Source organism: Hypanus sabinus, chromosome 29 (genome assembly GCF_030144855.1).
Source record: "Hypanus sabinus isolate sHypSab1 chromosome 29, sHypSab1.hap1, whole genome shotgun sequence".
NCBI lineage: Eukaryota > Metazoa > Chordata > Chondrichthyes > Myliobatiformes > Dasyatidae > Hypanus > Hypanus sabinus.
Genome location: NC_082734.1, coordinates 30,363,529 through 30,377,180, shown reverse-complemented (window position 1 = coordinate 30,377,180; position 13,652 = coordinate 30,363,529). Strand labels below are relative to the sequence as shown.

At 43.7% G+C, this 13,652-nt stretch overlaps 2 protein-coding genes across 2 annotated transcripts in view; both read right to left on the bottom strand.

Moving 5' to 3' along the window:
* The window catches only part of LOC132382804 (uncharacterized), a 100,915-nt gene extending 95,504 nt beyond the window's left edge, over positions 1-5,411 (bottom strand). Inside the window, exon 1 of the mRNA XM_059953264.1 lies at positions 4,334-5,411. Coding sequence (XP_059809247.1) covers positions 4,334-4,734 — 401 coding nt within the window. The 5' untranslated portion in view covers positions 4,735-5,411. The remainder of the gene's footprint in view (positions 1-4,333) is intronic.
* A 201-nt stretch (positions 5,412-5,612) lies between these two features.
* Positions 5,613-6,479, bottom strand: LOC132383185 (histone H1-like). The gene has a single exon (XM_059954069.1). It carries the CDS (start codon positions 6,426-6,428, stop codon positions 5,805-5,807), a length of 624 nt encoding a protein of 207 aa, XP_059810052.1. The 5' UTR covers positions 6,429-6,479; the 3' UTR covers positions 5,613-5,804.
* Between the last annotated feature and the right edge of the window lie 7,173 nt (positions 6,480-13,652).

Here is a 13,652-nt window from a genome sequence, read left to right as displayed (position 1 = left end):
TTGACCAGGGGTGCCCAAACTTTTGCATGCCACTGTATATGCTTTCTAAAATAAGGAGCCCAAAACTGCACACAATACTTCAACTGTGGTCTCACATGTGCCTTATGGAGCTTCAACATCAGATCCCTGCTGTTATATTCTATACCTCTAGAAATAAATGCCAACATTGCATCTGCCTTCTTCACCACTGACTCAAACTGGAACTTAACCTTTAGGGTATCCTGCACAAGGACTTGCAAGTCCCTTTGCACCTCTGCATTTTGAATTCTCTCCCCATCTAAATAATAGTCTGCTTGTTTATTTCTTCCACCAAAGTGCATGACCACACACTTTCCAACATTGTATTTCATTTGCCACTTCTTTACCCATTCCCCAAACTATCTAAGTCTCTCTGCAGGCATTTGACAAAGTACCTCATGGGAGGCTAATCCAGAAGATTAAGATTCATTGGGATCCACAGCAAATTTGCTGTTTTGATTCACAACTGGCATGCACATAGAAGACATAGGCTAGTTGCTGAAATTACTTATTTGAGCTAGAGGTTGTAATTAGTGGAGTTCCACAGGTATCTGAGTTGGGACCTCTGTTGTTTGTAATGTATATAAATGACCTGGATGAAAATGTAGATGAGTGAGTTAGTAAATCTGTGCATACCAATATTGGTGGAGTTATAGATAGTGCAGATGACTGGCAAAGAATACAGCATGATGTAGATCAGTTTCATAAGAGGCTTACCAGGCAGATGGAGTTTAACCCAGATAAATGTGAGGTGTTGCAACTCGGTCGGGCAAAGATTTAAGACAGTACAGGGTAAGTTCCTTAACAGCTTTACTGGGCAGAGAGATCTTGGGATCCAAGTTCATAAAGTGGCTACACAGTTCGATAAGGTGGTTAAGAAGGCTTATGGAATGCTTGTTCTTATTAGTAGAGGCATTGTGTTCAAAGGTTAGAAGGCTACGTTGCAACTTTATAAAACTTTGATTAGGCCACATCTAGAGCATTGCATACATTTCTGGTTGCCCCACTATAGGAAGGATGTTGAGGCTTTCGAAAGGGTGCAGAAGAGGTTTACTAAGCTGCTGCATGGTTTACAGGACATGTGCTGTCAGGAGAGGCTGAGTTGCAATGTAAAAGGCAGAATCACAAAGCGTGAATACAGGAATGAAGTTGTTATATGTGAATGCATGCAGTGTACGGAATAAGGTCGATTAACTTGTAGTACAGTTACAGATTGGCACGTATGAAGCTGTAGGCATCACTGAATCATGGCTGAGAAAGAAGATTATAGCTGGGAGGATAACATCAAATGATAGACATATCAAAAGAACAGGTAGGTACACGGGGGGCATGGCTCTGTTGGCAAAAAGTGAAATCAAGTCATTTGAGAGAGGTGATATAGGGTTGGAAGATGTTGAATAATTGTGGGTAAAGCCAAAGAACTGCAAGCATGAAAAGACCCTGATAAGAGTTATAAAACAGACCCTCAAACAGTAATAAGGTCTACAAATTACACCAGGAGATAGAAAAAAATGTGTGCCAAAAGGGCAATGTTACAATAGTCATTGGGGATTTCAATATCCAAATAGATTGGCAATATCAGGTTGGTGCTGGATCTCGGGGGGGGGGGGGGGGGGGGTCAATTGCTGAGGATGTGATTTCAGAGTACTTGGAGACACATGATAAAATAATCCATAGTCAGCATGGTTTCCTCAAGGGAAAATCTTGTTTGACAATTCTATTGGAATTCTTTGAAGAAATAACAAGCAGGATAGACAAAGGAGAATTGGTTGATGTATACTAGGATTTTCAGAAGGCCTTTAACAAGGTGCCACATATGAGGCTGTTTAACAATTTAAGAGCCCAAGGTATGACAGGAAAGACACTATAGTTGAAAGATACTAAAGATAAAATAGTGGCTGACTGACAGGAGGCAAAGAGTGGGAATAAGAAGAGTCTTTTCTGGTTGGCTGCCAGTGACTAGTAGAGTTCCACAGGGGTCTGTGTTGGGACCACTTCTTTCTATATTCTATCTCATTGACTTGGATGATGAAATTCATGACTTTCTTGCAAAATTTGCAGATGATACAAAAATTAGGTGGAGAGGCAGGTAGTTTTGAAGAAGTAGAGCGGCTACAAAAAGACATAGATTAAGAGAATGGACAAAGAAGCAGCAGATGAAATACAGTGTTGGGAAGTGTATGGTCATGGACTTGGTAAAAGAAGTGAAAGGGTTGACTATTTTCTAAATGGAGAGAAAATTCAAAAACCAGGGGTGCAAAGTGACTTGGGAGTCCTTGTGCAGTATTCCCTAAAGGTTAATTTGCAGGTTGAATCTATGGTGAGGAAGGCAAATTTCAAGAGGACTAGAATGTAAAAGCAAGGATGAAATGATGATGCCTTATAAAGTGAGGCCTCACTTAGAGTATAATGAGTAGTTTGGGGCCTTTTATCTGAGAAGGAATGTGCTGACATGGGAGAAGGTTCAAAGGAGCTTCATGAAAATGACTTCAGAATCGAATGGTTTTTCATTTAAAGAGTGTTTGATGGTTTGGCCTTTATTTGCTAGGATGAGGGTGACCTAATTGAAAACTATAAAATATTTTAAAAAACCTTGATTGTATGGATGGTCTGTAGCTGGAGAGTCTAGGACCAAAGCAGCTTCAAAATAGAGGGGCGTTCTTTTAGAGAGGAGCTGAGGAGGAATTTCTTTAGCCAGAGAGTGGTGAATCTGTGGAATTCATTGCGCGGGCAGCTGTGGAGGCCAAGTCTTTACGTATATTTAAGCCGGAGGTTGATAGATTCTTTGTTCAGGGTATCAAGGGATACAAAGAGAAGGCAGGAGATGGACTGAGGGGGGAGATGGATCAGAGTTGATGAAATGGAGGAGCAGATTTTATGGGCCAAATGGCAAAATTCTACTGCTATATCTTATGATGGGGAGAGTGAAATTGCACATTTTGGCAGGAAAAATATGCAATAAAGCATGTTGTTTAAATGCTGAGAGATAAAAAAGGGCTGGAGGTACAGAGGGAATTTGGGGCCTGGCGCATAATTTGCAAGGGTTTATTCTCAGGTGCAAATATAATTAGGAATATGAACAGAATGTTATCTGATGAAGGGAATTCGGACTGAAATATTAACTTTTCCTCTATTCATTGACACTGCCTGACCTTTTTTCTACTCAATGTTTATTATTCTGGTCTTTTCTTCACCTTTGTCTTTTTCATCGGATAATTCAGCAGAAAACTAACGAGATTTTGCCTCACTTATCCAGGGGTGGTAATGTTACTGACTGACCTTCAATATGGGACGCGTGAGACTTCAGGTTTATCCGGAGCGGTGGATTTCTGTTCGGTTGTGGCTGAACCGTTGGAAATTAGCGGTTGCGGAGATGGAAGATGGGAGACTGCGCTCTGCAAACAAGAGAAAATGCGAGCAACACGGACAAAATGCTGAAGGAACTCAGCAGGCCAGGCAGCATTTTTTGTGGGCTGCTCTCTGCTCTGTCAGTCCCTCTGACTCGTGTCTGCACTCCTCCACGTCTCTCCCTTTGCTCTGCCCGTCACTGACAGTCTCCCCCCTCCCAGTCCCTCTTTGCGCCTTTCTTTGAATTGAAGCCACTCCGAACACAGATTCAGCCACATCGAGTCACGATTAGCCCGGTTGTTACCATAAGGGTCTGAAAATTAAACTCCCATTCACTTCTAACAAGTGCAGCGAGCCAGAGAGCGGCCTTATTCACCAATGAACGGAGAGTAGCGAGGAGAGCGCCGAAAGGAACTGTCAGTTGCCCGGATGATGACAGGAAGTTTGAAAATCCCGCCGAAAGTTATTTATTAATCTGCATTCTGCAAAAAGTATGCATTAACCCATTAAATCTTGATAGGAATTATTTTAAGAAACAGTCCGAGCGTTATTAACTCTGCAGTTTGAATATATCTTGTTATTTAGCTTCCAAAACCAATCCACTCTTTATATTCGCGGTCGGTCTATGTATAAACGTTATGCAGTGGACTCTCTTCTCAAACCGCGGTCAGAGGAGAGTTTGCAGTGTGAAAGTACCGGAATTCCAGCAACTAGATTGTTGTGTCCCCGTGAATCTATCATGGTCTCGAACAGAAATGAAACTGGCTACTAACTGGAAGACTGAATCTGTTTCAGATTATGTGATACTTATTGAATTAAACAACAAAGGGGCGGGGGTCAGAGCGGAATGTAGTTTTGCTAACACAAAGGGTAGTGAACAGCAATCGACAGCCCTTTTCCTGCCGGATTGGTGGCTCTGAAAAGAGCCTTTTGTTGTGCTTGGTGCCGAGGTCGGGTTTAGGCGCGCTCCCCGCGGATACGCCGGGCCAGCTGGATGTCTTTGGGCATGATGGTGACTCGCTTGGCGTGGATGGCGCACAGGTTGGTGTCCTCAAAGAGCCCCACCAGGTAAGCTTCGCTGGCCTCCTGCAGGGCCATGACGGCCGAGCTCTGGAAGCGCAGATCGGTTTTGAAGTCCTGAGCGATCTCCCGGACCAGGCGCTGGAAGGGCAGTTTGCGGATGAGCAGCTCGGTGGATTTCTGGTAGCGCCGGATCTCCCTCAGAGCCACAGTGCCGGGCCGGTAGCGATGGGGCTTCTTCACTCCGCCCGTGGCTGGGGCGCTCTTGCGCGCCGCTTTGGTCGCCAGTTGTTTGCGGGGAGCTTTCCCACCGGTCGATTTTCGCGCTGTTTGCTTGGTGCGGGCCATTCTCCTTCAGCAGTCCGATTACAGCCTGAAATATCAGGATTGCAGTGTCGGAGCAGACGCTGGGTCTGGCTTTTAAAGCGTTGATGAAGGGCCGCCCTGCTCCCTTTGGTTGGTTGGAATGAAGATGTCCATTATAGGGTCCCAGCGGTGTGATTGGCTGCCTTTCCTTAATCGGTTTGACGCTGCCCGGCGGTGGGGGTGGGGAAAATTATCTGCGACCAAATATGGAAACTGGTGACTAAGGGTCGGAATCCAGCCAATCTGACTGCAGGGATTGGATGTCCGGTCAATTTCAAATCGCCCGCCAATTTCTAGAGCTACCGGGGCTAGCTGCTTGCAGTTAATAGAATCATGAATTGTCTAATTTCACCTTTACTTAAATAATCGTTTTTACTTCTCTCTATCTGAATCTGGATGTTTGCATATTTAGTGAATAGCTTCTGGAGGCGAGTGAATTCAGTTCTGCCGGAAATGGCAGGGCAGGGAGGGGTTTGAGATCTATTTTATTTACTGTATGCACTAAATGGTTTTTTAGGGGGGAAATAAATAATCTATTACACTAAATATAAGTATATAGTTAAAGTGCAAATAATGCAAAGACAGTCGTACAATGTTACAGGGTAATTTCTGAATTTCCATGCCCAGAGCCGGATCGCTCTACCCATTCCCTCACCGATTGTTCCGCTGTTTAGTTATATTAACCATGAATTGGGGAACCTCCGTGTTGGGCTTTGAGCTGTGAGACAGGGATTCTCCGGCAGTGCCACCATCTCCCGGCATCAAGCGAGAAAGAAACGGCCCTTTGAACGGAGACTGAAGCGGAACACATCCATGTCCGATTGAGCCTCGGTCCGGATATCCCATACGGTTTTATTTCAGTTACTAGGGATGGAACAGGGACGGCAACGCCGAATGTCAGCGGGGAACCGGGGATGGCGGGTTTTCTGGAAATAGTTCGTACTGGCATCTAAACCGACCAGGATCTGGACTCACGCGATTCAGGATCAGCTCTTTTCTGGGAGATGTGGGTGGCTCTTAAAAGAGCCTTTGGTTTCGGGTTTTTCATGTATTTACTTTTTGGCCGCTGTCTTCTTGGATTTCACAGATTTTGCCTTCGGCTTGGGTTTTGCCAGTTTCTTGGCCACCTTGGGGGCTGCGGCCTTCTTCGGGCTCTTGGACTTCTGCGTCGTCTTCTTGGTCGCTGTTTTCTTAGCTGCCGCTTTTTTAACCGCAGTTTTCTTAACCACTTTGCGTTTGGCGGGAGATTTCTTGGCACCTGTTTTCTTGGCCGCAGGTTTCTTGGTCACCGCCTTCCTGGTCTTAGATGCCTTGGTCGCTGGTTTCTTCACTTTTTTCACGACTTTCCCGGCGCCTTCTTTTTTAGGGACCTTCAAGGAGCCGGAGGCACCTTTGCCCTTAGTGTGAATCAGGGAGCCGCGATCCACTTTCCTTTTAATGGTCAACCTGATCTGACTTCTCAGCTTATCAACATTGACGCCGCTGGCCGCCAAACTCTTCTTTATCGCGGCTACGGACATCCCTCGCTGGCTGTGGCAATCGGCCACAATCTTGTCGATCTGGTCGCCCAGTTTGGGACCGGTTGACTTTTTCCGGACGGCCGTCTTCTTCTTCTTGGCAGCCTTGGGTGTGGCGGCGGGTGCCGCTGGTGGAGCCACTTCTGCGGTCTCGGTCATGATCGGACACTCTGCACTAACTCTGTCGAAGTGAGTGAGAAATGAAGCGAGAGGCGGCGGTACAGAGCAATTTAAAGGCAGCGAGCGGACGGGGCGGAGACATCCTGCAGTCCTCTCCTGGCCGTTCCGTCTCCCTGTGTTTCTCTCTGCTCAAAAACTCTCCGATTGCAATGAAATTAGGGCACCCCCAAGACCCAGACCTCTCTCTGCCTGTGCCCGAGGCAGGATTCCCTGCTGTAAAGGAAGTTTGGTCTGAATTAAACGCAGCAGTTTCCATATAAATCAATTTCACTGCTTGCGCTGACCTCGTTCTCTACCGCAATCGCGACATTTTCTCTGTTTTCCGACTGAAATATTGAAATCAACTAAAAACTCGCGGTTAATTCCCACTTCAGGGCTGAGCTGGTAAGCTGTGCCATCCCGTAGCAGGCAAATTGTTTTATTTTCTCTAGGTGGGGATGAAAAATCCAGCGATGTGACCGGACTCACAAACACAGTGATACCAGTCTAAGCCGTCAGGCCTCTCAGCACACTCTCCCTGACTCGCCGTTCAGATCTGTACATCCACAGCACCAACTGTTGGTCCGGAGCACAGTTCGCAGCACAGGTTTTCCTCTCCGCTCCGATTATTACGTTATTTGTAAATTACCAGATCAGTAACACCCCGAGGCCGGCGCTTTTCATCAGTCTTGATCCTGATCCACAGTTCAGTTTAAATAAGAGATCAAGATCGCTGCAGTGTCCTGCTGTTTGATCAACAATATTCGATGGAATTAACAGAAAACCGCTCTACTGTTCAGTTCAATTCCTCGGATAATCTCATGAATCTGTTCGAGTTCATTAAAAGGGTAACCCAGTGATTTGATGAGGGTATTAGAGATGCTTCATTCAGACACAAATTAGATATAGTCCGCATGGAACTGCAGTCTGGAAGGTTAGATGACATGGGGTCCAGGGAGAGGTAGAAGTGGATAGATACTCGGCTTCACGTTACGAGACGGAGGGTGAAGGTCGAAGTTTGTTTACGGGACTGGATCAGTGAGCAGTGACGTGTTACAGGGATCGGTGCCGGGCCCATTGCTTTTCATCATTCATATAAAGAGTGTAGAAGACATGGATAGTCAGTTTGAAGATGACACTAAGCTAGGTGGTAGAGTCATAGAGCAACACAGCGCAGATACCATGTCGACATAACCTCGCAACTCCCAGATTAAATGTGCTGACTGATGCTAAACACGTCTTTCACTGCCCGGTCTGCCAACGAACAATGCTCTTGTTCCCCTCAATCCCTCTCTCCAGTGACACTCCCTAGTTCCCCACCATTTCGTGTATAAGCCCTACCTTTCCAAAATACTTCATCTGAATTGTAATCCATTTGTCAATCCTCAGTTACACTACACTACACTTCAGTAAGTGAGTAAGATCTCCCTGTAATCATCTTCACTATCAAAAATACCTCTTTATTTCGTGTCCTCCACAAGCTTACTGGTAAAAACCTTGTGCATTTGTAATATAAGGATTTGTATATCAAAAAAGGACAACAAGGGTGCCAGCAGCAACACCCGTGGCACATCACGAGTTCCCAGCCTCCATTCCTCACACACACAAAGCCACGCCAACTTTTCCCAGTCAGACTCCATCTGTCCAAGTACTGGTAGATTCTGTCCTTCACAATCACCTCCAGTAAATTCCCTCACCTGATGACAGGCTCAGTGGTCTGTAGTTCCCTGGCTTACCCTTGATGCACCTTTTAAACAATTGATTGACAATAACACATTCTAGCTTCAGCAGCTTCACCAGTGGCTAATGATGAAGCAAGTGTCTCCACAAGGGCTCCATAATTTCCTCTCTATTCTCCCACAAAGTCCAAGGAAGCCTGTCGGGCCCTGGGCTTTTACCCACCTTAATGTACTTAAGGTTGCAGATACCTCCTCCTTGGTGATATGAATGTCCTACAAAAGATCTCCACTTGTTTCTTTTATCTCTTGCTAAATGTACTCTGAACCCTCTCCAAAGCTAAGGATTCATTCCAATAATGCAGCAAGCAGAATTGAATGCTGTATTCCAGAGTACGGCTAACTAGACTTTCAGACAGTATTCCAGAGGAGGCCTAGACTCTTCTCAAGAGGAGGCCTAATGAGACTTTTAGACTCTACTCCAGAGGAGCCCGAACTAGACTTTTGCACTCTATTCCAGGTGATGTCTGGGCAGTACTCTGGATGAGGACTTACTAGACTTTTAATCTCTACTCCAGACAAGACCTAACTAGTCTTTTAGATTCTAATTCAGAGGATGCCTAACTAGTCTTTTCGTACTCTGCCGATTCTCCATCTCCCTCTGGTGCTCCCCTCCCCCTTTCTTTCTCCCTAGGCCTCCCTTCCCATGATCCTTTCCCTTCTCTAGCTCTGTATCCCTTTTGCCAATCACCTTTCCGGCTCTCAGCTTCACTCCACCCCCTCCAGTCTTCTCCTATCATTTTGCATTTTCCCCTCCCCCCACTACTTTCAAATCTCTTACTATCTTTCCTTTCAGTTAGTCAGGATGAAGGCTCAGCCCGAAAGGTCGACAGCGCTTCTCCCTATAGATGCTGCCTGACCTGTTGCGTTTGTTGTGGTTTCTTGTGCCCCACAAACGACCAGGAGACACAGAAGATTCTTCAAGAAGTGTTAAACTTTAATTTGCAAATCAAAGCTGAGACAGTCATTGAGCTAGTCACTGATTGCCCACCGATCCTTGTACATAACATTTTTTATAGCAATCTTCTGGTTTAGTTGCATTAGCATATCCAATCCATCTACAGTTGCGTATCACCAGTACATCAGCTCCCGACTTCCCACTATTGTTTCTACCCATTAACTTAATCATGTTCTAATCTACTTTTTGGGCCACGTGTTACTTCATCCCTGGCCACAGTTATCTCTTAGCTAGCCTCTCATTAACACACCATTATCTTCTTATTTGGCTACATTCTTAAGTCACTGATGTGTTCAATAGTACAGAGACAATACAGAGATTTCATTCTCCTACTAAACTGGATACATACATAGCAAATAGCAAATACAAAGCTGACTACATAGTTTTGGTTACACAGCAAACAATGCAACTTTATACACCAATACGTTCCACCAGCATTTTGTGTGTGTTGCTGTAAAAATAGGGGACAAGCTTTCCTCTACAATCACTCTGAGCACCGGTGCCTCACCTGTGTACTCAGCCCCCTGTTGTACTCACTGTACACCCATGATTGTGTAGCCAAGTTTCCATCGAACTCAATATATAAGTTTGCTGATGACACCACAATTGTAGGCCGGATCTTGGGTAATGATGAGTCTGAGTACAGAGAGGATATTAAGAACCTGGTGGCATGGTGTGAAGACAATAACCTATCCCTCAACGTCAGCAAGATGAAGGAATTGGTTGTTGACTTCAGAAGGAGTAGCGGACTGCACGACCCCCATCTACATTGGTGATGTGCAGGTGGAACAGGTCAAAAGCTTTAAGTTCTTTGGGGTCGATATCACAAATGACCTGACTTGGTCTAACCAAGCAGAGTCCGCTGCCAAGAAGGCCCACCAGTGCCTTTACTTCCTGAGAAAGCTGAAAAAATTTGGCCTGTCCCCTAAAACCCTCACTAATTTTTAAAATTTTTATTTTTAATGCACTGTAGAAAGCATTCTTCTAGGGTGCATCACAACCTGGTATGGAAGTTGTCCTGTTCAAGACTGGAAGAAGTTGCAGAAGATCATGAACACAGCCCAGCACAACACACAAATCAATCTTCCATCCTTGGACTCACTTTACACCGCACCTCTGGGAGAAGGTTCAGTAGCTTGAAGATTTCCTACAGCCAGATTTGGGAACAGCTTCTTTCCAACTGTGATAAGACTGCTGAACGGATCCTGACCCAGATCTGGGCTGTACCTTCCAAATATCCGGACCTGACTTGCACTAACTTACTTTTCCTTTTCTATTTTCTAATTATGATTTATAATTTAAATTTTTATTATATTTACTTTGATTTGTACTTCAGGGAGCGCAAGCGCAGAATCAAATATCACTGTGATGATTGTATGCTCTAGTATCAATTGTTTGGTGACAATAAAGTAAAGTAAAGTAAAACATCTTCATACTTGCTAGTGCTCCTCTTAGGCATAATATACTTTCCAGTGCCCCCCTATAGTGTAAAACATGTCTATCATATGCTAACATGAGAAAAATTATTCTGCTTTAAATTTTTATTTATCTTTAAACTGAACTTATACAGTACCTATGTGCAGTACAGCTGCTTTGATATCAATGTGAAATTTGTGAGTGATGGTAGAAATATCTGGTTAAAGTTGTGACCGCAAAAAGCTTTCAGTCCCCACACGTAACAATGTCCAAGTGGTTTCTTTTTTATATGAGTATGTGGTTCACTCCACTGAAGTCTCTTTCAACAAGGTAGGAAGATGGAAACGCAATGAAGGCAGTTTGGCTCTTCTCCAAAGACCAGGAAACTTCATATCATAGTGTAGCCACATACCATAAAAGCTGACATTTTTGAAAGCATTTTTGCTTCTTCATCATTCTGTATTTCAATAATTTCTTCTTACAAGCTCTCTTCCTATTCTTCCACCTTGCAAAGAAATTAGTTTATTACCCAGTCTGGAAGTTCCAGATCATTCAATCCTTGAATTGATTCTGAAAATCCTTCTTGAGTGACTGCAGCTATAAGCAGGACTCTTGCAAACCACTACCTGTGAAAGAAAGTGCCATACTTTCCATGCAAGGAACTGTGAGAGCATTCGTCCCCCAGTGTTTTGCTTGTATATTTCCAGTTTTCCAATTAAAGTGGACACTGCACTTTTTGCCTGGATTGAATTGAAATTCTCACCCTGCAGTTTCTATTTACAGTTCCATTTTGTCAGATTGGTTAGGTAAGTCACATCTTCACATAGGAGTTCAATCTTGTTTCCCAAGCTCTTGTCAACTTTGAGCAAAAGCTCAACTACAGTGTCAAAAAGATCAAAGAAACATTTTAAGCAACAGCCAAAGCACTTAAGTGCAAAGAAGCAGGCATTCAAATTCTTCATTGTTATCTTGGCACAACTAGCAAAATATTCTGCAATTTGATGGATGAGCTTTAATTTTGTTGAAAGCCACTGGCTGAGGTTTTTGGCTGCAAGTTGTTGATGAAGAATTACATAATGGATTCCAAACAGACTTGGAATTTCTTTTTCCATCAAGGCCACTAAGCCAGCATGGTGACCTGTCATACGTGGTGCTTCATCTGTTGCACAAGAAATCGTGTTCCTCATCAGAATACTTTTATCCTCAATATACATTTTGAGCTTATCATAGATTGATTTTTCACTGATTTTTTTTATGTTTTACAAAAGAAAATCTCTTCATAATTTTTTTCATTTTTGATAAACCGTATATATGCTGTTGGCAATGGCTTATTGTCTCGCACAGTTGATCCATCTGGTTGTATCCCAAAATCTGTTTTCTTAGGTCTGTGCATACTTGATACTCAATGTCTTCACTCATTTTGTCAATATGATGAGCAACAGATTTATTTCTCAGAGGAATTGTTTTTAAAATACTGGTATCCATTTTGAGAACAGTGATGAGACTTCTGATGCAGTAGGCATTATTAATCTTTCACTGAATGTATGAGATTTTTCACACTTTGCTATCATTTTGGAAATGTTTTAAGAAACAATGAGAACACTATCAAGGTCACTTTTAGTTTGCTGTAGTTTCTGGTTCTTAGCAGGATTATAAATCAAGGCTTCACCACCTTCAGGCTCATAGGCTCTTAAACTAAAACTTTACTGCAGAGGAGATCTATTCATACTTTTAGACTCTACTCCAGAGGATGCCCAGTTAGACTTTTAAACTCCTTTCCAGAGGAATTCTAGATGATGATGCCTAAATGATGTCTAAATAGACTTTAAGACTCTATATTCCAGAGGAGGCCTAGACAGTACTCTAGAGGAGCGCTAAATAGAATTTAAGACCGTACTCCAGACAAGGCCTAACTAGACCTTTAGACTCTACTTCAGAGGAGGCCTAATTAGACTTTTATTGAATCGTATTGATTGAATTGACTTTATTTCTTACATCCCTCATATACACGAGGAGTAAAAATCTTTACATTATGTCTCTGTCTAAATGTGCAATGTGCAATCATAGTAATTTATAATAAACAGAACAGTCAATGTAATAAAGATTACACTCAAATCAGCGTGAGTTAATCATTCTGATGGCCTGGTGGAAGAAGCTGTCCCAGAGCCTGTTGGTCCTGGCTTTTATGCTGCGGTACCATTTCCCAGATGGTAGCAGCTGGAATAGATTGTGGTTGGGATGGCTTGGGTCCCCAATGACCTACACACCTGTCCTTGTAAATGTCCTGAATGATGGAAAGTTCACAACTACAGATGCAACACTCTCTGTAGAGTCCTGAAATTAAGAGAGGTACAGTTCCCATACCAGGCAGTGATGCTCTCAATTGTGCCCCTGTAAAAAGTTCTTAGGATTTGGGGGCCCATACCAAATTTCCTCAACCGTCTGAGGTGAAAGAGGTGTTTTTGTGCCTTTTTCACCACACAGCAGGTGTGTACAGACCACGTAAGGTCCTCGGTGATGTGGATGCCCAGGAACTTGAAGCTCTTAACCCTCTCAACCCCAGATCCACCGATATCAATAGGGGTTAGCCGGTCTCCATTCCTCCTGTAATCCAGCTCCTTTGTTTTTGCGACGTTGAGGGAGAGATTGTTTTCTTGACACCACCGTGTCAGAGAGATGACTTCTTCCCTGTAGGCCACGTCGTTGTTGTTTGAGATAAGGCCAATCAATGTAGTGTCAGCAAATTTAATTAGCAGATTAGAGCTGTGGGTGGCGATACAGACTTTTGGACTCTACTCCAGAGGAAGTCTAACTATTCACAAGGGGGAGAGTGCATGTAGACTTGTACCCTGTAATGGGAATCAAAGACCAAAAGGTATAGATTTCAGGTGAAAGTGGCTGATACTGTTACAGTAGCAATATTTAAAAGACAGTTTTTCAGTTGTGTAAAAAGGGAAGCATAAGAATGATATTGGGCCAAATACGGGAACATGGGATTAGGTTAGATAGTCATTTTACTCAGCATGTACCAGCAGACCCACTGTTTTCTCCTGATTTTCAATCAGCAACCCATCAGATGCACTGTTCATAGCACTCACATCTGCATGTTCAGAG